Source organism: Thalassophryne amazonica, chromosome 2 (genome assembly GCF_902500255.1).
Source record: "Thalassophryne amazonica chromosome 2, fThaAma1.1, whole genome shotgun sequence".
NCBI classification, from domain to species: domain Eukaryota; kingdom Metazoa; phylum Chordata; class Actinopteri; order Batrachoidiformes; family Batrachoididae; genus Thalassophryne; species Thalassophryne amazonica.
In genome coordinates, this window is record NC_047104.1 from 72,892,290 (window position 1) to 72,919,729 (window position 27,440).

Genomic DNA, 27,440 nt, shown 5'->3' on the forward strand with positions numbered 1-27,440 from the left:
AAAAGACAAAAGGAGCAACAGTCCTACACATCATCCACACTGACCTCTGCCATGGCAACTACCTCTGTAACTCCTGAAGCAGCACCGGCAGACGTGTGATAATCCTCCACAGCTCTAATCTCTGCAGTGCTGCCGGTGGGGTGACAGCTCGAGGTCAGGACCCCAACAGCGCAGCAGTCACTGTTGAAGCTGATGATGCTCATCGGTCGACAATTTGGGCTCTGGGCCTCTACAAGAGCGCCGACATCAAAGTCCTCTTTCTGTGCTGATGTCACCATACACACTGGGTCATTGTTAGCCAGAGAGAGAGGCCTGACTGCACTGGTAGGTGCTGAAGCTGCATGTGAGGCATAGAGAAGAAAGATGTATCATTTGCTTACTTTTTATTTCTTCTTCTGCTGCTTGATATGGTATTGATGCATGTGTGCCTTCATACTGCCACAGCTCTACATTTGGCTCCTGACTTCTATTACATCTCATCCCCCTCTCTCTGTGCACACATCCGTCTAATCACACTATTTTACTGCATCCTCACCCTCTCTGTGTGTGTCCAAGGGTATCGGTGGGACGTCATCATCACAGAGTGTCTCAGCGGAGCCATGGCTGGCAGACAGAGATGGAGTTGGCTCTCTGACCTGTGGGCTCATGCCCACAGGAGGCGTCCTCGACAGGAGGGACTCTGTGGATGAACGGCCACTGTCTGCAGCCAAACTGTCTGCAGCCAAACTGTCTGCAAAATCAAACACACATTTGGTAGGATAGCTAACTTTATTTTCCCCAAATTAGAACACGTGTACCAACCGGTGGGCTTGTAATAAACAAAGCTGTCATCTTGTGAGATGCCAAGGGCAAACCTTTGGTTGTGAGGACAATATAAAGTTTTATGCTCAAGTGTTATTTAATCATTATGTCCCCAGAGGAATATGACCTGCAGTCAAGTGAAAACTATAAAACAACAGTTTTAACTGCCAATCAGACATCATCACAGTACACACAAATATTATGACCACCTGATGTCAGTTATTACTTTTTCCAACTAACAAATTAACAAAAACAATGCATTAACCATACAGGAGTTACAGCTATGTTTATACACAGCCCATGCATTTTCCGATGTTGTAAATACATGGACAAAGTAAGTATAATTATTATTTTTAATACAAATCATCAATTTTACAGCCAGTTTTAGTTACAAAATTCATGAGATGGACACATGCCATCATATTCTCGCTGTAAATCCTGATGAGGTGGATCAGTGAGTCAAATGTCTCGCTCACTCCTTATATGTCTGGCAGCACAAATGGGTGGGCGACTAAAAGCAGGTACTCACCCAGATTGGCTAACACAGGGCAGAACAATCCTAATCATGAAACACCCAAGGGTGCAACACCCTTAACCCATTGACCAATTACCTGCCTCTCCACAACATAGAAGCTCCTATCAGATATCATAGCAACCATGTTGAGTAGGCGCATGAGTCAACACATGAGCATGACTCAGAAGCACATTGGAAACAATACAGAGGGTCAAAGTACCAGACAGACTAACCTGAGCACAGCATGGATTGACTATAACAGCTTTCATCAGGAACTCAATGGGTCTGTGAAAGCTGGTCACTGGGGGTCAATTCCAGGGGAATCACACAAGTCATCATCAAGTGCGGAATATACCAAGGTGATGCATTGTCCCCACTGCCTCAACCCCCTCAACCAACATATCACAAAAAGCGGCTACAGATATTGATTCAAGAATGCGGCAACTATACATACAACCCCAATTCCAATGAAGTTGGGACATTGTGTAAAATGCAAATAAAAACAATACGATTTACAAATCCTCTTCAACTTATATTCAATTGAATAGTGTCCTCAGTTCCCAAACGCTTATTGAGTGTTGTTAGAAGGAAAGGTGATGTAACACAGTGGTAAACATACCACTGTCCCAGCTGTTTTGAAACATGTTGCAGACATCCATTTCAAAATGAGCAAATACAACCCCTGGCAAAAATTATGGAATCACCGGCCTCAGAGGATGTTCATTCAGTTGTTTAATTTTGTAGAAAAAAAGCAGATCACAGACATGACACAAAACTAAAGTCATTTCAAATGGCAACTTTCTGGCTTTAAGAAACACTATAAGAAATCAAGAAAAAAAGATTGTGGCAATCAGTAATGGTTACTTTTTTAGACCAAGCAGAGGAAAAAAATATGGAATCACTCAATTCTGAGGAAAAAAATTATGGAATCACCCTGTAAATTTTCATCCCCCAAATTAACACCTGCATCAAATCAGATCTGCTCATTGACATTGACCCTATGCCATGACATTGACCCTATGTGTCTTTTTGCAAGGAATGTTTTTGCAGTTTTTCCTCTATGGCAAGATGCATTATCATCTTGAAAAATGATTTCATCATCCCCAAACATCCTTTCAATTGTCCAAAATATCAACATAAACTTGTGCATTTATTGACGATGTAATGACAGCCATCTCCCCAGTGCCTTTACCTGACATGCAGCCCCATATCATCAATGACTGTGGAAATTTACATGTTCTCTTCAGGCAGTCATCTTTATAAATCTCATTGGAAAGGCACCAAACAAAAGTTCCAGCATCATCACCTTGCCCAATGCAGATTCGAGATTCATCACTGAATATGACTTTCATCCAGTCATCCACAGTCCACAATTGCTTTTCCTTAGCCCATTGTAACCTTGTTTTTTTCTGTTTAGGTGTTAATGATGCCTTTCGTTTAGCTTTTCTGTATGTAAATCCCATTTCCTTTAGGCAGTTTCTTACAGTTCGGTCACAGACATTGACTCCAGTTTCCTCCCATTCGTTCCTCATTTGTTTTGTTGTGCATTTTCCATTTTTGAGACATATTGCTTTAAGTTTTCTGTCTTGACGCTTTGATGTCTTCCTTGGTCTACCACTATGTTTGCCTTTAACAACCTTCCCATGTTGTTTGTATTTGGTCCAGAGTTTAGACACAGCTGACTGTGAACAACCAACATCTTTTGCAACATTGCGTGATGATTTACTCTCTTTTAAGAGTTTAATAATCCTCTCCTTTGTTTCAATTGACATCTCTCGTGTTTGAGCCATGATTCATGTCAGTCCACTTGGTGCAACAGCTCTCCAAGGTGTTTTAGATGCAGACTAACGAGCAGATCTGATATGATGCAGGTGTTAGTTTTGGAGATGAAAATTTACAGGGTGATTCCATAATTTTTTCCTCAGAATTGAGTGATTCCATATTTTTTTCCTCTGCTTGGTCTAAAAAAGTAACCGTTACTGACTGCCACAATCTTTTTTTCTTGATTTCTATAGTGTTTCTTAAAGCCAGAAAGTTGCCATTTGAAATGACTTTAGTTTTGTGTCATGTCTGTGATCTGCTTTTTTTCTACAAAATTAAACAACTAAATGAACATCCTCCGAGGCCGGTGATTCCATAATTTTTGCCCGGGGGTTGTATTTGCACAAAAACAATAAAGTTTAATGAACATTAAAAATCTTGTCTTTGTGGTGTATTCAATTGAATATAAGTTGAAAAGGATTTGCAAATTATTGTTTTCTGTTTTTATTTACATTTTACACAGTGTCTCAACTTCATTGGAATTGAGGTTGTATTATACAAATAATGAATGTTTATGAATTCAATGGTACGAATATTTCATGAGATGAAACCTGGAACAAACCATTCATCAAGGCGAACCCGAGTTGAATGGTTTGTTCCAGCTTTCACCAAATTAAATATTTGTTCCATTGAAAGAATGTAAAAACATTTATTATTTGTTTTATATAACGGCTAAAGTAGATCCTTGTCATTTGACATTTTATTAATTTATAAACAACAGAAAAGGGACTTACATTTTGGTGTGCCACTGCTGCTAAAGTCCAAATTGTAACGTGTAGTCCAGTGATGCTATGCACTGACTTTGGACTTCCATAAAAAAAGACTGTGTAGTTCCTCAGTCCAGCCAAAAATCACGTCAGCTTTTCATCTGAACAGCTCTTCATGCATCCAGACGGCTTACAGTGGAGTGGATTCTGTGTGTGTGTGTTACAAGAATTAGCAGCTTCAGTTAGCTCAATCAAATCATCATGTCGTTGTCCCCCGCCTGCGCGCACACACACACACACACACACACACACACACACACACACACACACACACACACACACACACACACACACACACACACACACACACACACACACACACACACGCAACCGGTGTACATCCTCAGTGCAGCAAAAAAAAAAAAAATCACATCAGAAATTAGTCCAGTTTTTCATTCTTTCTTCTTGCCAACAACCTCCAGACAGTGCTGTGGATTTGTTTTGTGTGTGTTTTGTGTGTTTTAGATGCACTGAAAGCAAGAATAATAGACAAAAAAAAAAAAAAAAAAAGACACTTATGCTGTAATATCAAAGTTCTTTTTTGCATTTTTCTGTCTAAGTTAAGAAAATAAATAATGTAGAAAAGTTTAAAAACACATTAATGTTTGATGGACATAACATTTGCTCTCTCCTTCAAAAATGACACACTGTACAATTAATCCAGTAACACAGGCAGAGTTTTTCTGTCATGCTGACAGCTGAGGATTTTTTCAAAAATTTTGAGTGGGATTGCACACTTTAAAAAAAACAAAAAAAAAACAAACAAAACAATATAACCCCTAACTGTCTTGTTTGAACAAGAGCTAAATCTGGACTGATTTGATTATCAAATCAGAATCAAATTTATTGCCAAGTAAGTTCTCACATACAAGTAATTTGATCTGGGGTCATTGGTGCATAAACAACAATAATAAAAAGAAAACGAAAAAATAATTCCGTAAGAAGTAACAGGAAGAAGTAAAGAAGTAAATCTGCTCTTTTAATGATGAAACCCTGGATGAAAAACTTTCTGAATCAGTTTTTCCACACTTTACTGTTTCACTGAGGCTGTGTGATAAAATTGCTTCACTGCTTTTTTACAGCATGTAGTGTCCACTGTTCACACTTTTTCCTCCTCCCTCTCTCGCTGGCTGTGCAGGCAGAACAAGCTCTTTTTATTGGAAGACTTTGACAGAGTTTTTTTTTTTTTTTTTTTACTGTGAGACGCTGTGCTCTCTGAGCTGCAGCGCTGTTCTGCTCGGCTCACTGCCGGCGGGGTAGGGGCGAGCAGGCAGTTCAGCACAGACAGCCTGGATTAAAAAACTACCTGAGAGCAGAGCACAGTATAACAGTGCTGTCATAACACTATAATGGCGTAACGCCGTTGTTCCATTGTCTGGAGAGAACCCTGCTTTATGTTACAGCCTTATTCCAAAATGTGGGAAAATCATTGTATCCCTCAAAAATCTACTCACAACACCCCATAATGACAATATGAAAAAGTTTACATTTTTATTTTTGCAACTTTATTAAAATAAAAAACAAAATAAAAAAGAAATTGCATATACATTAGTATTCACACCCTTTGCTCAATACTTTGTTCCTTTGACAGCAATTACAGCCTGAAGTCTTTTTGAATATGATGCCACAAACTTGGCACACCTGTCTTTGGGCAGTTTTGCCCATTAAGCTCCATCAGGTTGGATGGAGCTCCACAGAGATGTTCAATCAGATTCAGGTCTGTGCTCTGGCTGGGCCATTCAAGGACATTCACGGAGTTGTCCTGAAGCCACTCCTTTGATATCTTGGCTATCTTCCTGCCACTGAAAAACATCCCCACAGCATGATGCCACCGCCATGCTTCACTGTAGTGAATGTGGCTGGTGTCCTCCAACACATGACGCCTGACATTCATGCCAAAGAGTTCAGTGTTTGTGTCATCAGACCAGAGAATGTTCTTTCTCATGGTCTGAGAGTCCTTCAGGTGCCTTTTAGCAAACTGCAGGTGGGCTGCCATGTGCCTTTTAAAGAGGAGTGGCTTCCATCTGGCCACTCTACCACATGGGCCTGATTGGTGGATTGCTGCAGAGATGTTTTCCTTCTGGAAGGCTCTCCTCTCTCCACAGAGGAATGCTGGAGCTCTGACAGAGTGACTGTTTGGTTCTTGGTCACCTCCCTGACTAAGAGCCCTTTTCCCACAGTTACTCAGTTTCGACAGGCAGCCAGCTCTAGGAAGAGCCTTGGTGGATCAGAACTTCATTGATTTATGGATGATGGAGGCCACTGTGCTCACTGGGACCTTCAAAGCAGCAGAAATGTTTCTGTACCCTTCCCCAGGTTTGTGCCTCAAGACAATCATGTTTTGAAGGTCTACAGACAATTCCTTTGACTTCATGTTTGGTTTGTGCTCTGACATGCACTGTCAACTATAGGACCTTATATGTAGACAGGTGTGTGCCTTTCCATATCATGTCCAGTCAACTGAATGTACCCCAGGTGGACTCCAATTAAGCTGTGGAAACATCTCAAGGATGATCAGTGGAAACAGGATGCACCTGAGCTCAATTTTGAGCTTCATGGCAAAGGCTGTGAATTCTTATGTACATGTGATTTCTTAGTTTTTTATTTTTAATAAATTAGCTAAAATCTCAAAAACCTTTTTTCACATTGTCATTATGGGGTACTGTATGTAGAATTTTGAGGAAAAAAAAGATTTTCATCCATTTTGGAATAAGGCTGTAACATAACAAAATGTGGAAAAAGTGAAACACTGAATACTTACCGGATGCACTGTAGTGAGTACAGTGACAGATCAATAAAATAATATAACACACTTACTGTCTGAAGTTAAAGCATCGGACATCTGGATGTCCTGAGCCAGAGTGTGTGAGGACAGAGAGGGAGTGGCCGGCATCACGCCTTTCTGTGTATACACTTTACACCTTTGGGATGGTGACGATGGCGGTCTGAGGAAAAACAGAGCATAAAGAGGCTGATATGATGGAGACAGAGGTTGTATGGTTATTATTTAATTAACCTTGAAGATGTACACGTGTGTGAATAATTCACCTATACTCTGAGGTTTTGGTGAGGCTGGCGATGCCGAGCCGAGGCGATCCTATTGGGCGTGATTTCCCTTCCATGTTACAGTTGAAATTCACACTCTCCTGACTAGTTAGTGAGAAAACAAAAACATGTTTGTCAGTTAAAAATCTCACACGCACACACACACACATATATATATATGTACAGTGGTGGGCACACCTAACCGAAAAGTTAGCTTTGATAACCATTAATCCACTAACTGAAACGTTATCTTTTATAATGCTAAACCGATAAACTAGTCTTCCGCTAAACATTTAGCGGAAGTTACTGCTACCCGCTAACTTTTAGTACTGACTCCGTTGTGGCCTCATCAGAATACACTGTTGGCTCCTGATAAGCGAGTTTTGAGTTTAAGTGCTGCAGGGGCAGCTGGGGAAATGATCACAAACACAAAACAAACACATGAAAAAAATAAAATAAAATAAAACCCCAAACACTCTCATCATCTTTATCAAAAGCAGTAAATCGCAGTATTAGAAGTCACAGTTTATCTCTATATTATATATTTATAAACCATTAACGGAGCTACGGCTCACCTGTATTGCATTCACAAACACAAAACAATATTATTAGATTATTATATTTATAAACTGTTATAGGAACAGCTCATCCATGTTGCGTTCGTAACCTTGATACAAAACAAATACACAAAAAATAAATAAATAAAAAATAAAACCCCAAACACTGTTATCATCTTTACCAAAAGCAGTAAATCAGCAGTAACTAGTTTATCTCTAGATTATATTTAGAAACATTAATAGAAGGAACGGCTCACCCATATTGTGTTCACAAGCACAAAACAAAACCACGAAAAATAAATAAATAAAAATACTGACTTTAAAGCTGCTTACATACTGGTTTTGTCCACAGTGTAACTCTGGCCTGAGTGTTGCAGACACACAACAGATAGGACCTAACATGTATAATTTTTAGGGTTTACAAATGTTTTGACTGTTTAACTTTACTCACTTTACCAGCAAAAAAAGTGTTAGTGGACTGAAAGTTAGTGGAACTAAATTTAGCAGAAGCTAATTGGTCCACTGATGGTTTTCAAAGTTAGCTGAAAAGCTAATTTGCTAACAAAAAAAGTTAGCTTTGCTAATTAGCGGTTAGTAGTGGAACTGTGCCCACAAAAGTGTGTTTGTGTGTACATATATATTAATAGCCAAGTGGCCTCTATGTCACAAGTACAACATTCTGGAATGGCCATCTCAGTCCCCAGACCTGAATATTATTGAAAATCTGTGGTGTGATTTTAAGTGGGCTTAAAATCACAAGAATGTTGTACTTGTTCCTCTGCATGAATGCCTTAGTAGATTTAGAGCACTGTTTCGGGTTGTTGTCTTGTTGAAAGATCCGGTCCCGGCACAACTTCAGCTTTGTCACTGATTCATGAACACATGTGACCCTCAACTTTAACAAGATTCCCAGTACCTGCACTGACCACACAGTCACACAGCATGATGGAACTACCTCCAAATTTTGTAGCAAGTGTTTTCTTGGAATGCTGTGTTCTCTTTCCGCCATGCATACTGCCCCTTGTTATGTCCAAATAACTCAATTTTAGTTTCATCAGTCCACAGCACCTTATTCCAAAATAAAGCTGGCTTGTCCAAATGTGCTTTATTATACCTCAAGCGACTTTTGGTGTTTTGTTTGTTGTTGTTTGTGGCGTGTAGGCAGAAAAGACTTCCTCTGCATTACAGCATCATACAGCATCTCTTTGTGCAAAGTACGCTGTGTAGTTCAACAATGCACAGAGACACTATCTGCAGCAAGATCATGTTGTAGGTCTTTGGAGCAGGTCTGTGGGTTGACTATGACTGTTCTCATCATCCTTCGCTTCAGCTTATCTGAGATTTTTCTTGGCCTGCCACTTTGGGCCTTAACTAGTACTGTGCCTGTGGTCTTCCATTTACTCACTATGTTCCTCACATTGGAAACTGACAGCTGAAATCTCTGAGATAGCTTTTTGTATCCTTCCCCTAAACCATGATGTTGAACAACCTTTGTTTTCAGGTCATTTGTGAGTTGTTTAGAGGCTCCCATGTTGCCACTCATTAGAAGAGATGCAAAGAGGGGAAACATTTGCAAATGGCCACCTTAAATACCCTTTCTCATGACTGGATTCACCTGTGTAAGGAGGTCAAGGGTCAGTGAGCTTACCAAACCAATTTGTGTTCCAGTAATTAGTGCTAAATGTATTCAAATCAATAAAATGACCAGGGTGCCCAAATTTATGCACCTGCCTAATTTTGTTTAAATAATTATTGCACACTTTCTGTAAATACTAGAAACTTCAGAAACTATCAGTGTGTTCGTCTGCTATATGATATATTTAACTGAACTTTCTGATCCAGACAACCAATGATTTATAAAGGAAAATCATGAAAATTATCAGGGGTGCCCAAACCTTTACATACAACTGTAACTACTGTACATGTCATGAACTTTTACGTCTGTCTCTGAGGCCAAGTGTCTAACACATTTCTGTCCGTTGTCCTCACCTGCTGTGGATGTGGGTGCTGTTGGCCCTGTGCAGAAGGTTAGTAGTGCTGGTGCTGCCTGGCACACACCTGGTACCGTTAACTATGGAGGAAACAGAGCTCCGAGCCAAGCTGTGGATCATTGTCTGGGCCAGCTCGGCCTCCTCCACCACCTCCTTGATCTCCTGCAGCTGCTGGTCATTGGTCCTCCTCCTGGAGGCCACAGCTGAGGAGAACTGCACCCCACTGTCTCCATCACACGCAGAGTCTATGTGGGATGGATAGAACATTGTTTTACCAGAGCAGCAAGGTTAAACTCTGCTTTGAATGAAGGAGTATAAATGCAAGTGTTTGTCTCAGTGGAGCAAGTTTTCAAAAGCCACTTTTGTTGGGGATTTATTTGAATCCGCAAAGTAGGTGATTCTGGGAGTTTTTTAGTAGGTAAAAAAGTAGTTTTTTACCTAGTAAAGCAACCAGTCATCAGGTCAGTCAGAAGCCTTTACCTGGTTTCGTGTCTCTGTCCAAACTAGGAGCGGAAGGAGCTGATGGCAGGACAGCAGGAGGAGTAGAAGCTGAATCCTGTTTGGAACCTTGTTTGCTCACTGGAACTTCTTCAAAGGGGAACTTTGCCACCTGAAAAAAGTAAGTTTTTTTTTCAGCATACCATCCTATCAAAACCAATTTTCCATTCCAAATTTTCCATTTTCCAAAGACATACAACCCCAAATCAGAAAGTGGAGAATGGAAAAATAAAAATGAAATGCGCAATGATTCTTACTTTTACTTTGATTTCTATTAAACTGTCAACAGAATGAACTCAAGATAATGTTTTGTGTGATCAACTTAATTTAATTTGTTATCATACATCCATTTCTGTATTTCAGGCCTGCAACACATTCCAAAAAAAGTTAGGACCGGGAAAATTTAGGGCTGACAGGTGATTGTAATCATAATTTGGTAAAAAGAAAAAAAAAAAGCAGCATCCATGAAAGGCCTTTGAGGATTAAAGATGGGCAGAGGATCTCCAGTTTGTCAACAAACGTGTGAAAAATTTACTGAATGTTTAAAAATAATGTTTCTCAAAGAAAAGACTGGAAAATACACTCAACAAAATATAAACGCAACACTTTTGGTTTTGCTCCCATTTTGTATGAGATGAACTCAAAGATCTAAAACGTTTTCCACATACACAATATCACCATTTCCCGCAAATATTGTTCACAAACCAGTGTAAATCTGTGATAGTGAGCACTTCTCCTTTGCTGAGATAATCCATCCCACCTCACAGGTGTGCCATATCAAGATGCTGATTAGACACCATGATTAGTGCACAGGTGTGCCTTAGACTGCCCACAATAAAAGGCCACTCTGAAAGGTGCAGTTTTGTTTCATGGGGGGGGGGGGGATACCAGTCAGTATCTGGTGTGACCACCATTTGCCTCATGCAGTGCAACACATCTCCTTTGCATCATCCGTGAAGAGAGCACCTCTCCAACGTGCCAAACGCCAGCGAATGTGAGCATTAGCCCACTCAAGTCGGTTACGACGACGAACTGGAGTCAGGTTGAGACCCCGATGAGGACGACGAGCATGCAGATGAGCTTCCCTGAGACGGTTTCTGACAGTTTGTGCAGAAATTCTTTGGTTATGCAAACCAATTGTTTCAGCAGCTGTCCGAGTGGCTGGTCCCAGACGATCTTGGAGGTGATCATGCTGGATATGGAGGTCCTGGGCTGGTGTGGTGGTCTGCGGTTGTGAGGCTGGTTGGATGTACTGCCAAATTCTCTGAAACGCCTTTGGAGACGGCTTATGGTAGAGAAATGAACATTCAATACACGAGCAACAGCTCTGGTTGACATTCCTGCTGTCAGCATACCAATTGCACGCTCCCTCAAATCTTGCGACATCTGTGGCATTGTGCTGTGTGATAAAACTGCACCTTTCAGAGTGGCCTTTTATTGTGGGCAGTCTAAGGCACACCTGTGCATTAATCATGGTGTCTAATCAGCATCTTGATATGGCACACCTGTGAGGTGGGATGGATTATCTCAGCAAAGGAGAAGTGCTCACTATCACAGATTTAAACTGGTTTGTGAACAATATTTGAGGGAAATGGTGATATTGTGTATGTGGAAAAAGTTTTAGATCTTTGAGTTCAACTCATACAAAATGGGAGCAAAACCAAAAGTGTTGCATTTATATTTTTGTTGAGTATATTTGCATAATTCTCCTTTTATAGTGCATAAAATCAAAAGAATAAAGGAATCTGGAGGAATTTTCATTAGTGACCAAACATTATGCTTTGAACCAAACACTGATGCAGTTTGAAAAAAAAGAAAAAGAAAAAACAAAGCTTAAGAAAAATGAAATTATTTAATGTGTGCCATGGTTTCACAATTTTATCAGTGTTTCATAGACATTTTGAATTGTGGCTTGGTATGGTAGTCTTAGCAAAGCTGGTCAAGCGGTGAGTGTGATTGGTGTGCAGCAAGTTCCGCTGCAGAGTGAACATGTTACCAGTACACCTCAACAAATAACTAACTATCCTGACCATCCATTCTTTCAGCTGCTCTTTTAGAATGCCAAGAACAAAAACCAACGTAAGCCAGCACATTTTTTAGCCATTGAGAAGCTTCATTTATCAGGCTAACCTGCAGCTTTTGTTTTTATTCTTGCTAGATAGCTTTGGGTTTTAGGTTTTATATATCTCTATTAACTATTTATTTATCTATATTAAAAGCCAAGTAGCCTATGTGTACATGCATATGCTTATGTGTGTGTATGTGTATGGCTTCAATAATGGAGAAACTGGGGAGAGCTGACATTTGCCGTTTGGTATGTTTCTGTATTTTGGGTTAAGGATGAACACCGCCAAAACGGATCGTTGATTAATGTTTTTGGAGAAACTACAGATATTAGCTAACAACAGTGAACAATGGGCATTGATAATTACATTCTGGACTCACAGGCCATTCCAAATCATTATACAAACTGCATAATTTATTTCCACCATTGAAAAATGTCAGCTATTTATTTTAGAAACACTACCCAATCTGGAGCCTGTGGATCCCCACAGGCAATGCACTAGTTTATTCCAGAGGTGGGATGACGTCACCATCAAGTCAAGTCTCACTCAAGTCATAATGGCCAGAAACTGTTTGCAAGTTGACTTGAGATTTGACTTGGGACTTGCAGACTGGTGACTTGAGAATGACTTGGCAGTGACTTTGTCTCATCTCTGGTTTATTACCTCCACCAAGGAGGTTATGTTTTCGGTCATGTCCTTTTGTTCGTTGGTTGGTTGGTTTGTTAGCAGGATTACTCAAAAATTCCTCAACGGATTTCAATGAAATTTTTACCAGGGGTGTATCTTGGCCTAACTTAGAAGTCATTAAATTTTGGTAATGATCCGGAACACGATCCGGATCCAGTAATTTTTTTTTAACGATTCTTTATCATTGCAGGATAGGGCCAATTTCAACATTTTTGCATCTAACTTCATGAAGACGGTTCACAAAGGCTGAACAAAAATTAAGTTACGACACAACAATAATTTAGCATTTGTTTCTCTGCATTGAACAAACGTGTTATTGGAAAATAAAAAACTTGTGTAGTTCATGCAGTTTATCTTTATAAATACATCTGCTGAAGATCTAAGGGTTTAACCCTCTGGGGCTGACGCCATTGTATACGACGGCTGAGACCAAGCTTTACTAAATTATAAATAACTTTCTAATGATATGAGATAGAAACTTACTTTTTTTGCTGACAAGTTAACTCCGTGGACTTTCTTGCCACCGTCCACCATCTTTGTACTCCTCATCGAAGCTGTGATGATGTGAGCAATGTGAGTGTCCAATCGGAATTGGTTCACCGTCACATGGTTTTCCAAAATCCAATTGTAGGGCAGATTCACCTCATATCACACACCAAAGATTGTTTTTAGGAGTGATGTGTTACTAGTTGGCCCGTTCGAATAGCCCCCTGGCTGCTCCAATGCGCCCTGCTCCATTACGCACAGCAAAAGTGGAAGTGAGCAGACGGAGAGCCTCTCATACAATCTCACGTGCTCAAACAGTGTGTGAGCATCAGGATTGCTTGACTAGTTTTCCTGTGAATGTTACTGGATAAGCCTGTGGAAAGCTCTCTCGCTCTGGCGTAAAGTACTGTTTACCATATCAATGGAGCGAGGGGGGAGGGGCCGCTCCTCAAACTGAATGAGCCTCGAAGTATGAATGTTGCTTTCAGAGCAGGAGAGAACAAACACACAGTCAACTTCATAGTAGAAGTTTGTAATGTGACCTTTGTGTAATATCACACAGAAATTGCTTTGAGATGAAGACAAACAAAATGCACAGACCATTTTGTATATACTGTTCAAAATGTGCATTTGTGTTTATTGTTTGAACCTTTTTGTTGTACAGTCTTTCATACAAGAGCCCAAATTACCTTTATAAAGTGTCAAAACAGTTGTTTATATAGTTTGCTGTGTTTTGAATAAATGTGTGTGGAAAAATTATTTTCCACTTTACTTTTTCCTTTATTTCTGGTTGAAACCTTTATTACACTTATAAAACACAACTATAGCATATATATTTTGAAAGTACAGGTTGTCCTGAATAAAAAAGAGACATCAAACTTGATTGTGGGACGCAGGGAGAGCTGTTAACAGCAATAATAAAACATTGATGCCACGCGAGTGAAGTGTCCAAAAAATGCCCTCGGACCCCAGAGGGTTAACCACTGAATCTGAAACATAACGGTAGATGCGTGAAAACGATGTGGAATAAGTCTCTTTGCCAAAGGGTATTCCATGTGATGTCAGTGACCCTATGGACTGGGCGGAGGTTTGCGCTCTCCGAGTGCTTCCAGTTCTATTATTCATTTTACCCGCTGTCACTGCACAGAACTTGACATGTATTTATTTAATGTGTTATTTGTGTTGTGGGTTTTTTTTTTTGTATTTCTGCATTTGTCATACTTCTATGTTTTTATATATGTCTTGATGCCTGTTGCAGACCAAATTTACTTCTGAATAATAATAAAGCTGATTATTATTATAATTAAATGACTGAGGCCACAAAAGTGAAAGAGGTGATTTCTGCTGGTTAACAGGTTTCAGTTAGGAGCAGCACTATTTCAGGCTGGAATGACCCTCTTTCAAATTCAAGCAGAGTAAATAGATTTCACCTCCTCGCTGCCATCGATGCAGTCCAGTCTTTCCTGCAGCTCGGCGAAGGTGTTGCACTTGAGGCACTCTGCTCCTTCCTCTGGGACGGGGGCCAATGGCTGCCCAATGAGTGACTGCGTGGGGACCCCGGGCTGCTCCTGGCTCTCAGGCTGCATCTGTTAGGAAAGACACCAACAACTTCATCTAATCTCTGATTATTAATTTTATAAAACATGAGAGGAAATATATTTAAAGGACCTTGTTCTGCGCTCCCATGGTGTGACTTTGATTTTGCGTTTCTGAAAGTTTCCCTCCGAGCAAAGCAGGAATAATTGGCACAAACTCTGGTGGCCCCTCATTGTCTGTCAGCTCTCTGTCCGACACCGCCGCACCGTTTGGGCCCACATAGATCACCGTGTCACATGACTGCTCACTGCTCGAGTATTCGTCAGGGTCGGTGGAAAGCCGCAGCAGTGGAAGTTCAGAGTCGGTGTCACTGCGGTGATGGAAGGGTCGGAGGTGAGTTGGGCGCCGCATGCGGCCCTCCTCGCAGGAGCTCTCCCCTCCAGAGGAGCTGGAGGTGTATTGCTGAGGAGGGACAGGGTGGAGTCAGCACATGTTGTAAAAGAGGAAAATGTTCACTTTTTTCTCTGAACAGCTTAGAATTTTGTTGTTTGACAGAAGAAACAGTTAATAAAGTCCTGCAACAAGCCAGTAAATGTACTGTTTTCTATTTATTATCGTGAAACAAACATTTGAAGTCGGGAGCCTCAAACGTTTGGAGCCTAGAGATAAGAACAGTGTTAAATATATCAGACATTCAGGATGTTTAAGATGCTCACTGCCTCTCAAATCACCCAAAATAAATCATTTAGTGGTGTAGTCCCTTTTGATTTTTTTTTCTTTTTAATATTTAAGTCACAGAAATGATTGTTTTGGTCACAACTATAATTTAGTTCCTTAGTATTCATATGAAGGATTCATAATCTTATATGACCAAATATAATCAAAATTCATCAAGTCTGAAAGAAAAAAAAACTTTTGGATTTTGTACAACATACACTCAACAAAAATATAAACGCAGCACTTTTGGTTTTGCTCCCATTTTGTATGAGATGAACTCAAAGATCTAAAACTTTTTCCACATACACAATATCACCATTTCCCTCAAATATTGTTCACAAACCAGTCTAAATCTGTGATAGTGAGCACTTCTCCTTGGCTGAGATAATCCATCCCACCTCACAGGTGTGCCATATCAAGATGCTGATTAGACACCATGATTAGTGCACAGGTGTGCCTTAGACTGCCCACAATAAAAGGCCACTCTGAAAGGTGCAGTTTTATCACACAGCACAATGCCACAGATGTCGCAAGATTTGAGGGAGCGTGCAATTGGCATGCTGACAGCTGGAATGTCAACCAGAGCTGTTGCTCGTGTATTGAATGTTCATTTCTCTACCATAAGCCGTCTCCAAAGGCGTTTCAGAGAATTTGGCAGTACATCCAACCAGCCTCACAACCGCAAACCACGTGTAACCACACCAGCCCAGGACCTCCACATCCAGCATGTTCACCTCCAAGATCGTCTGAGACCAGCCACTCGGACAGCTGCTGAAACAATCGGTTTGCATAACCAAAGAATTTCTGCACAAACTGTCAGAAACCGTCTCAGGGAAGCTCATCTGCATGCTCGTCGTCCTCATCGGGGTTTCGACCTGACTCCAGTTCGTCGTCGTAACCGACTTGAGTGGGCAAATGCTCACATTCGCTGGTGTTTGGCACATTGGAGAGGTGTTCTCTTCACGGATGAATCCCGGTTCACACTGTTCAGGACAGATGGCAGACAGCGTGTGTGGCGTCGTGTGGGTGAGCGGTTTTCTGATGTCAATGTTGTGGATCGAGTGGCCCATGGTGGCGGTGGGGTTATGGTATGGGCAGGCGTCTGTTATGGACGAAGAATGCATTTTATTGATGGCATTTTGAATGCACAGAGATTGTTGTGTGGGCCGCTGAAGAGGAGGTACTGCTGGCCCACCACCACCAGAGGGCGCCCTGTCTGGAGTGCGGGCTCCAGGCACCAGAGGGTGCTGCCGCCTCACAGGAGCAGCCGGGGTGACAGCTGTCACTTATCGCCTACGACAGCTGTCACCAATCATCTGATCAGCAGTGGTATATCAGCAAGACGACATCTCCATCTCTTTGCCGAGATATCGCTCTACCTAGGAGGTACAGTACTCAGCCGACTGTGTTGTCTTTTTGACATTAACACTTTGTTACTTTTGTGCGTTAAATAGCAGACATTCCTCCGACGAGAGGTGGAGGTGGTTTTCCCGCCATACGGGTTGCTGGGTGCAAACGCACCCACATTTAACTGTTTTTGTTCCTCGCCAGCAGTACCAGATCAGACACGCGGAGGCAGTGGCCACCTGGGAGTTCGGGACTTGGCGGCTCCAGTATTCCCGGGGTTCGGTGGCGGAGGAAATCGTGTGGTTCCGGTTCTGCTTTGGACAGACGTCTCTTATCTTCGAGCCTGCCCACGTGACACATTTTGTGAATTGACTTCTTTGTCTATTGTTGTAATCTGTTGTGTTTGTTGTGCTTATTCACAACAGTAAAGTGTTGTTATTTGACTTCCTCCATTGTCCGTTCATTTGCGCCCCCTGTTGTGGGTCCGTGTTCCTACACTTTCCCAACAGAGATACCGTGACGACATCCTGAGGCCCATTGTTGTGCCATACATCCAAGAACATCACCTCATGTTGCAGCAGGATAATGCACGGCCCCATGTTGCAAGGATCTGTACACAATTCTTGGAAGCTGAAAATGTCCCAGTTCTTGCATGGCCGTCATACTCACCGGACATGTCACCCATTGAGCATGTTTGGGATGCTCTGGACCGGCGTATACGACAGCGTGTACCAGTTCCTGCCAATATCCAGCAACTTCGCACAGCCATTGAAGAGGAGTGGACCAACATTCCACAGGCCACAATTGACAACCTGATCAACTCTATGCGAAGGAGATGTGTTGCACTGCATGAGGCAAATGGTGGTCACACCAGATACTGACTGGTATCCCCCCCCCCCCCCCAATAAAACAAAACTGCACCTTTCAGAGTGGCCTTTTATTGTGGGCAGTCTAAGGCACACCTGTGCACTAATCATGGTGTCTAATCAGCATCTTGATATGGCACACCTGTGAGGTGGGATGGATTATCTCAGCAAAGGAGAAGTGCTCACTATCACAGATTTAGACTAGTTTGTGAACAATATTTGAGGGAAATGGTGATATTGTGTATGTGGAAAATGTTTTAGATCTTTGAGTTCATCTCATACAAAATGGGAGCAAAACCAAAAGTGTTGCGTTTATATTTTTGTTGAGTGTAAGTTAAAATACAGCGGCAAGATGCTGTGACACTCCTTCTGTGGTGGGGGTTTGGGGAAGTGATAGACATCAATGTCTGTGTCTGTGTGTCTGTGTGTGTGTGTGGGGGGGGATCCAACCCCTGAATATCAAACACGGTCAGCCAAATGAATGCTTTAGATCATTGGCTCTGACCGAAAGTGCTCAAAGAGTTCTAAAAAAAAAAGAGCAGAAACAAAGTGAGAGACACAACTCGCAAACATAAGTGACCAGAGAACCTGTTGGGAAAACTCAGGATAACATCTAGACATCGTATTTCATATAAACAGTTTCCTGGATCTCTGCTGAACAGGTAAGTCAACCCTCAGAACGGTCTACTGCAATTGTGAACAATAACATTAGTTACAGTTACACTTATTCATTCTGACCCATTTCAGTGGTTATAACTAATGTTTTATCACAACCTTAATAAATGCATTTTTCCTGTATGTCTGAAAATCAGAGTTTCCACTGAATGCAGCATAAATCTTTCATCCTCCATGTTGTCTGCAAGCTCTCACAGAGGAAACTTACTATATTAGGAACAGAATCTCCACAAAGTATTTTACCACCATTAAAATTCGCTAAAATTTGATATACCACAGAAAAAAAAACTATCAATAATGCCCTTATACTCTGTTAAAAAAGTCATGAAATGTGTCATAGATCGTTAAAAAACCACAACTCAAAAGTGTTGACACAACTTGAAAAGATAAGTTGTGGTAACTTTTAGAAGGATCCAACCATTGCAACATAGCACCCTGTGTTTTCATGTCATAACCACAAATGATCGATCTATGGAATTGTGTCTCGTGCTTCACAGCACAAAATATAAAACTGGAACACAGGTGGCTTTCAACTGAGGACTTTCTTGTTGTGAGGCAGGTGCATTACCAGCATGCTGTTAAAGATAACGAAGATAAAGTTTGTTACCTAGACACAATACTGTTTAGATATGATACACTTATTTGTACACCTGTCTTTGTTTTTGTAACAGTGCAGTGGAACAGTGTGCTGGTAGCACACCTGTACCACAGCAATACAGTCTGCAGTTCAAAGCCACGGGGGGTTAGGGCTAAGAATTGGGATTAACACGAGAGTGATGGATAATGAAGTGATCAGAATGTGAGAGAGACATGAAATAGCCATGTTTTTTTTTTTGTTTTTTTTTTGTGGTTCATTTTCCCCCCAAATTGCTTGTACGAGGTCTATTAGAAAAGTATCCGACCTTATTATTTTTTTAAAAAACCATATGGATTTGAATCACGTGTGATTGCGTCAGACAACCTTGAACCCTCATGCGCATGCGTGAGTTTTTTCACGCCTGTCGGTTGCGTCATTCGCCTGTGAGCAGGCTTTGTGTGAGCAGTGGTCCACCCCTCTCGTCTATTTTTTATTGCGAATAAATGTCTGAACGATTTGGAGCTTTGCTGCATCAATTTTTTTCCAGAAACTGTGAGAGACCTCCAGGTGGACACCGTTCGAAAAATGAATATGGCTTTCAGGGACGATTTTATGGGGATTAAACAGATTAAGGAGTGTTACTGCCACTTTAAGGACGGCCCACAACTGCTGAGAGCGCGGCGCGCTCCCAGCCCCCATCGACAGGCTCACACCCCGCTGAAACAACCAGATAATTTCCTACGTGAAAGCTTTGTTGATCCGGGACCTTGTCTGACTTTCACAAAAAGGCAGAAGATGTGGACATCAGCACTTTTTCTGTACATTCCACACATTTCACTGTTACAGGAGTTTTCGTCATGGAAAGAGAAGGCGCAAAGCAACGCCGTGATGAAGCTTCACAGGACATGTTCTGGCATGTCCAGCTCATGCACAATCACAATCGGATATTCACACAACTGGAAAGCAACCGGAATTCGTCTGAAATCCACCTGAAAGCCGTCCTGTGAGACCAACACCGAGGTGGTTTTGTCCCGCGTAATGAACGGCTCCGCGGCGCATCCCTCCGCTTTTCTTTCCATGAAAAAAACTCCTGTAATGGTGGAATGTACCGAAAAAGTGCTGATGTCCACATCTTCTGCCTTTTTGTGAAAGTCAGACGAGGTCCCGGATCAACAAAGCCTTCATGTTGGAAATGATCTGGTTGTTTCAGCGGGGTGTGAGCCTGTCAATGGGGGCTGGGAGCGCGCCGCGCTCTCAGCAGATGTGGGCAGTCCTTAAAGCGGCAGTAACACTCCTTAATCTGTTTAATCCCCATAAAATCATCCCTGAAAGCCATATTCATTTTTCGAACGGTGTCCACCTGGAGGTCTCTCACAGTTTCTGGAAAAAAATTGATGCAGCAAAGCTCCAAATCGTTCAGACATTTATTTGCAATAAAAATCTGCCGAGAGGGTGGACCATACCTCACTCAAAACCTGCTCACAGGCGAATGATGCAACCGACAGCATGAAAAAACTCACGCATGCGCACGAGGGTTCAAGCTTGTCTGACGCAATCACACGTGATTCAAATCCATATGGTTTTTAAAAAAAATAATATGGTCGGATACTTTTCTAATAGACCTCGTAGCTCAGGACAGGTCCATAGATCAATAATTTGTGTCTATGATATGAAAAGATATCACACTATTTTGCAGTAGCTGAATCATTCTAAAAGTGAACTCAACTCATCTCTGGCAGCATGTCCCTGTGCTGCGCTTCACTACATCCACCCAGGCAGACCAGTGGTCCAGTCCCACCCACATCAAGAGTAAAAAAAAACAAAGGCACACACTTTTTAAAAATTGAAACAGTTATTTTTATTTTTACCGGATCAATATTTAAAGGAAGAAATTGTGAAAATAAGGTGCTTCAAAAACAATAATATAAAGGAGTTTCATTACATTTGGTGAGACAGAATATACTGCATGTGTCGGTCAGGCCCCAAAGCTCTGGTTTACTTCACCTAAAGTTTTCTTTAGTTTCATGGGTTAATGTCAATCTCTGCAATAATGAACATCTCTGAGCATTAAGGTTTGAATTCAAACTCACCACATTCACTTTCGTTTTCTTCTTTTTCATGCGGAGGACGCGGGATGCTATCTGGATGGTGGAAAGGGTTTCTGAGAAATCCCTGGGTGAGGCAGAGATGTGAGCAATCATCGTGGTCCGGCAGTTCATGTTGCCTAGCGACTCTCTTAGCAACATGGTCAGTTTGCTGTCCCTAGTAACACAGCAGATACACCGAGATGTAAGCACAAAGATTTGCTAGAAGCTCTATCCGGCATATGACCAGCCAAAGAGCTTGATGTCAGAACCCACGTGTGCGCACACACACACAATAGACAAATAACTATAATTTCAGAAATATTTGTTTATTTGTGTGTATTTGTTCCACTACACCTTCGAGAGCTTGGGACAATTTCCACCAAAATTGCTGCATGCATGTAGGTTGATCCCAGAATTGGCCTTAAGAGGTTTGTTTTGGCAAAGGTCCAGGCCTCTGAAGTCAAGGACCATGAATATTGTTTATCTTTCTATTTGACCCCCAAGGCTCTGTGTCTGATTCCACCCAACTTGATAAGTGGTTCTCCCCTTACCCTTTCGGCCATGCAGGACTTTTGTAAAGTTGCTTTGTTATGAGTTTTTTTGTTTTTGTTGTTGAATTGTGTGCCGAATAAACTCATTCATTCATTCATTCATTCATGACAGTCAATCCCAGAATTGCCATTAATGGGTTTGTTTTGGCAAAGGTCAAGATCACTGGATTCAATGGTCAAAATTTAAGTTGTTCACTGATATTCACCAAACTTGGTATAGCAAAAAGCATACTTGACTCAGTAAGTGGGTCCCAGAATTGCCCAGCAAGGTTAAATTTGGCAAAGGTCAATCAATGACACCAAGGTCATGTCTGTTTGTTGGCCTATTCCTCCCAGGTGCTTTTGCTGATTTCTACCAAACTTGGCATATCATTGAAGGCTGCCCCTCAAATTGCCATTACAAAAAGTCATGTTGGAAAAGGTATTTGATCTCCATCCAATTTTGGACCAAATATTGGAATTAGTTAGATTCCAGAACTGCCCTGGTGGGGTTAGTCATCTGGGGTGAAGGTCAATGTCATTAGGGGTTAAATATCTGATTATTGTAGCCGTTACTGTCTCCTCATGAGGACAATTTTTTTTAAAAAGTAAAAGTTTGATCAAATGATCAGATCAGGATATTATCTGCCAGAGATGCAGATATACAACCCCTGGCAAAAATTATGGAATCACCGGCCTGGGAGGATGTTCATTCAGTTGTTTAATTTTGTAGAAAAAAAGCAGATCACAGACATGACACAAAACTGAAGTCATTTCAAATGGCAACTTTCTGGCTTTAAGAAACACTATAAGAAATCAGGAAAAAAAATTGTGGCAGTCAGTAACGGTTACTTTTTTAGACCAAGCAGAGGGAAAAAATATGGAATCACTCAATTCTGAGGAAAAAATTATGGAATCATGAAAAACAAAAGAACGCTCCAACACATCACTAGTATTTTGTTGCACCATCTCTGGCTTTTATAACAGCTTGCAGTCTCTGAGGCATGGACTTAATGAGTGACAAACAGTACTCTTCATCAATCTGGCCCCAACTTTCTCTGATTGCTGTTGCCAGATCAGCTTTGCAGGTTGGAGCCTTGTCATGGACCATTTTCTTCAACTTCCACCAAAGATTTTCAATTGGATTAAGATCCGGACTATTTGCAGGCCATGACATTGACCCTATGTGTCTTTTTGCAAGGAATGTTTTCACAGTTTTCGCTTTATGGCAAGATGCATTATCATCTTGAAAAATGATTTCATCATCCCCAAACATCCTTTCAATTGATGGGATAAGAAAAGTGTCCAAAATATCAACGTAAACTTGTGCATTTATTGATGATGTAATGACAGCCATCTCCCCAGTGCCTTTACCTGACATGCAGCCCCATATCATCAATGACTGTGGAAATTTACATGTTCTCTTCAGGCAGTCATCTTTATAAATCTCATTGGAACGGCACCAAACAAAAGTTCCAGCATCATCACTTTGCCCAATGCAGATTCGAGATTCATCACTGAATATGACTTTCATCCAGTCATCCACAGTCCATGATTGCGTTTCCTTAGCCCATTGTAACCTTGTTTTTTTCTGTTTAGGTGTTAATGATGGCTTTCGTTTAGCTTTTCTGTATGTAAATCCCATTTCCTTTAGGCGGTTTCTTACAGTTCGGTCACAGACGTTGACTCCAGTTTCCTCCCATTCATTCCTCATTTGTTTTGTTGTGCATTTTCGATTTTTGAGACATATTGCTTTAAGTTTTCTGTCTTGACGCTTTGATGTCTTCCTTGGTCTACCAGTATGTTTGCCTTTAACAACCTTCCCATGTTGTTTGTATTTGGTCTAGAGTTTAGACACAGCTGACTGAACAACCAACATCTTTTGCAACATTGCGTGATGATTTACCCTCTTAGTTTGATAATCCTCTCGTTTGTTTCAATTGACATCTCTCGTGTTGGAGCCATGATTCATGTTAGTCCACTTGGTGCAACAGCTCTCCAAGGTGTGATCACTCCTTTTTAGATGCAGACTAACAAGCAGATCTGATTTGATGCAGGTGTTAGTTTTGGGGATGAAAATTTACAGGGTGATTCCATAATTTATTCTTCAGAATTGAGTGAGTCCATATTTTTTTTCCCTCTGCTTGGTCTAAAAAAGTAACCGTTACTGACTCTTACAATTTTTTTTCCTGATTTCTTATAGTGTTTCTTAAAGCCAGAAAGTTGCCATTTGAAATGACTTTAGTTTTGTGTCATGTCTGTGATCTGCTTTTTTTCTACAAAATTAAACAACTGAATGAACATCCTCCGAGGCCGGTGATTCCATAATTATTGCCAGGAGTTGTATGTGACTGGAGCTGAAAGACTCCAGAGGAACTGTTATCGGGTTAATTACTGATTCTGTTGACTGATTAAGTTCAATAAAACAGATTGTCATTGCCCCATCAATATTATGCATTCAAATATTAGGAGATGATTTATCTCCCACAGGGATTATTCCAACAGCAGAGACAGTAAAAGGAGGCTGTGTGTTTAACAAAACACTTTATCCTGGGTGGACTACTCTGAACATTATGTATGCTGAGTCCCGGAGGCTCCTCAGTGGCCGCTGCTGTCCCCCTTTTCTTTTAAAGAAGAAGAAGGAAAATAAAGCAGCCTGCAGGCACATGCACATACAGTTACATGCATAAATATGTCCCATGTTGACCTCCTCTTTCTCATCATCCTTCCTATTCCTTCGCTTTCCTCCTTTCTTATTTCCGTTTGCCGCCTCAGGCTCCAACACCCAGCACCCTCCTCCCTCTATGGTCTCCTAAAATTGCTGAGATTTAATGTAGGCAAATATGCGACACATGAAGAATTCATTTGCATGTTAATTCAAGTGAGAGAAAAAGGCATGGGTTTTACATTTCAGCCTCTGCCAGATTTTTTCAGTAACTGCAACCCTGCATGTCTGACACTGCACTCACTGTGATCAAGACCAGCTCACAATGAAAACAGGTTGGTCTTTATTTTACAGGAAATTTCTGGGTGAACACTATTACAAGAGGTACGGTTTACAATGGAGTGTCCCTGTGGGGGCCATGGGGCTGGAGGAGAACCTGCAGAGGAGGGGCAGGGAACTGTGTGGTGTCACCCATGTTTCGTGAGTATGATGAATGCTCCGGCAGTTGTGCTCTAAATGTTTTTCAGGGCTCCTGCCTGTGTGGGACAATGCTGAATTTATATTTATTAATTTTTTCATTTATGTTGTGATGACAGACAAATCTGTTCACTTTCTTCAATGGAAAGACTAAAACACTCAACAATGTCTAATAGCCTAATTATCAATGTGTACCGAATCATTAGTTACCTATTAACAGTAATGGAACAGGACTAGGATGCACGGCAAGCCTGACTCAGTATGTAACTGTTACATGGGCTCAGTATGTAACTGTTACATAGTCTCAGTACGTAACTATAACACCGGCTTAGTATGTAACTGCAATACAGGCTCAGTATGTAACTGTAACACAGGCAGAGCATGTAATTGCCACATAGCTTCTGTATGAAATGGTTACAAAGGCGCAGTATGTAACTGTTACACAGGGTCAGTATGTAACAGAATTAGAATCATAATTTCTTTATTGTCCCATGAAGGGAAATTAGTGTTGCAGCAGGAGCGCACAAAAGAAAAAGTACACAATGACAATATTAACAGTGAGAATAAGACCCAATTAAAAGTATAAAATCAGACATAATAAAAACAATACAATATAAAAAAGCACCACAAAATCAGGACTAGGATGCACGGCAAGCCTGACTCAGTATGTAACTGTTACATGGCGTCAGTATGTAATTCTTACATGGGGAGAGTATGTAACTGTTACACGGGCTTAGTATGTAAATATAACACAGGCTCAATATGTAACTGTTACACAGGGTCAGTATGTACCTGTTACATAGGTTAAGTATGTGGCTCAGTATGTAACTGTTATGCAGGCTGTACCTGTTACATAGGCTACGTATGTACCTGTTACATAGGATCAGTATGTAAGTATAACACCTGCTCAGTATGTACCTGTTACATAGGGTCAGTATGTGGCTCAGTATGTACCTGTTACATAGGGTCAGTATGTAAGTATAACACCTGCTCAGTATGTAACTGTTACATAGGTTAAGTATGTGGCTCAGTATGTACCTCTTACATAGGCTAAGTATGTATCTGTTACATAGGGTCAGTATGTAAGTATAACACCTGTTCAGTATGTAACTGTTACATAGGTTAAGTATGTGGCTCAGTATGTAACAGTTATGCAGGCTCAGTATGTACTTGTTACATAGGCTAAGTATGGACCTGTTACATAGGATCAGTATGTAACTGTTACATGGCGTCAGTATGTAATTCTTACATGGGGACAGTATATAACTGTTACACGGGCTTAGTATGTAAATATAACAAAGGCTCAATATGTAACTGTTACACAGGGTCAGTATGTACCTCTTACATAGGTTAAGTATGTGGCTCAGTATGTAACAGTTATGCAGGCTCAGTATGTACCTGTTACATAGGCTATGTATGTACCTGTTACATAGGATCAGTATGTAAGTATAACACCTGCTCAGTATGTAACTGTTACATAGGTTAAGTATGTGGCTCAGTATGTACCTATTACATAGGGTCAGTATTTAAGTATAACACCTGCTCAGTATGTAACTGTTACATAGGTTAAGTATATGACTCAGTATGTACCTCTTACATAGGCTAAGTATGTATCTGTTACATAGGATCAGTATGTAAGTATAACACCTGTTCAGTATGTAACTGTTACATAGGTTAAGTATGTGGTTCAGTATGTAACAGTTATGCAGGCTCAGTATGTACTTGGACCTATGGACCTGTATGTAACTGTTACATAACTTCAGTACGAAATGGTTATACAGGCACAATATGTAACTGTTACACAAGCTCATTATACAACCGCAATTCCAATGAAGTTGGACGTTGTGTAAAATGTAAATAAAAACAGAATACAATGATTTATAAATCCTCTTCAACTTATATTCAATTGAATACACCACAAAGACAAGATATTTAATGTTCAAACTGATAAACCTTATTGTTTTTGTGCAAATATTTGCTCATTTTGAAATGGATGCCTGCAACACATTTCAAAAAAGTTGAGACAGTGACAACAAAAGACTAGGAAAGTTGATGAATTCTCAAAGAACACCTGTTTGGAACATTCCACAGGTGAACAGGTTAATTGGAAACAGGTGAATGTCATGATTGGGTATAAAAGGAGCACCCCCAAAAGGCTCAGCCATTCACAAGCAAAGATGGGGCGAGGATCACCACACAACTCCAGCAACCACAGTTGCTGGAGTTGTGTGGTGATAGGAATCACCGTTTGAATGCTTGACTAATGATGTCAGTTGCACAAAGAAATCAAATAATAGTGAGAACATGTTCGGTGCGGTGTCATAACGCATCAATCAGTCGCTCCGTGAGGCGTTATAACATCCAATCGGTTAGCGGCTCAGTGCAGTGTTATAACAGATCAATCAATCACTCCGTGAGGCATCATAACATCCGATCGGTTAACGGTTTGGTGCGGTGTTATAACAGATCAATCAGTCGCTCTGTGAGGCATCATAACATCTGGTTCACATGGCAAGATAATCAGGCCGATATCGGACCCGATCTTCCCCTTCCGACAGTCTTAAGGATGCCCCAACAATCGTGATGACGCTAAATATAATCTTATCAGATATTCTTGCCGTGTGTGGTGTGTTAAGAAGGACGTGAGGAGCTAAATGTGACACGCAACTAATCCGAAAGCGAGGTGTTTGACCTGGGAATGTTCGTGTGTGAAATCTGTTTGTGTGTGTT

General features: G+C 41.0%; 1 protein-coding gene and 1 long non-coding RNA gene across 3 annotated transcripts in view; one reads left to right on the top strand and one right to left on the bottom strand.

Moving 5' to 3' along the window:
* The window catches only part of kif26ba (kinesin family member 26Ba), a 430,401-nt gene that overhangs the window by 47,497 nt on the left and 355,464 nt on the right, over positions 1 to 27,440 (bottom strand). Inside the window, exons 12-20 of one of the 2 annotated variants that reach the window (XM_034187958.1) lie at positions 21,042 to 21,213; positions 14,902 to 15,231; positions 14,664 to 14,819; positions 9,977 to 10,106; positions 9,495 to 9,741; positions 6,952 to 7,053; positions 6,721 to 6,848; positions 536 to 730; positions 45 to 316 (exon numbers count right to left, since the gene is read on the bottom strand). In XM_034187958.1, coding sequence (XP_034043849.1) covers positions 45 to 316; positions 536 to 730; positions 6,721 to 6,848; positions 6,952 to 7,053; positions 9,495 to 9,741; positions 9,977 to 10,106; positions 14,664 to 14,819; positions 14,902 to 15,231; positions 21,042 to 21,213 — 1,732 coding nt within the window. Of the gene's footprint in view, positions 1 to 44; positions 338 to 535; positions 731 to 6,720; positions 6,849 to 6,951; positions 7,054 to 9,494; positions 9,742 to 9,976; positions 10,107 to 14,663; positions 14,820 to 14,901; positions 15,232 to 21,041; positions 21,214 to 27,440 lie in introns of both variants that reach the window. The other variant, XM_034187951.1, reaches the window with a different exon arrangement.
* On the top strand, positions 6,544 to 27,119 carry LOC117525983. The gene is made up of 3 exons (XR_004565182.1): positions 6,544 to 6,677; positions 10,886 to 10,888; positions 27,108 to 27,119. It is a non-coding gene; the product is annotated as an uncharacterized LOC117525983 (long non-coding RNA).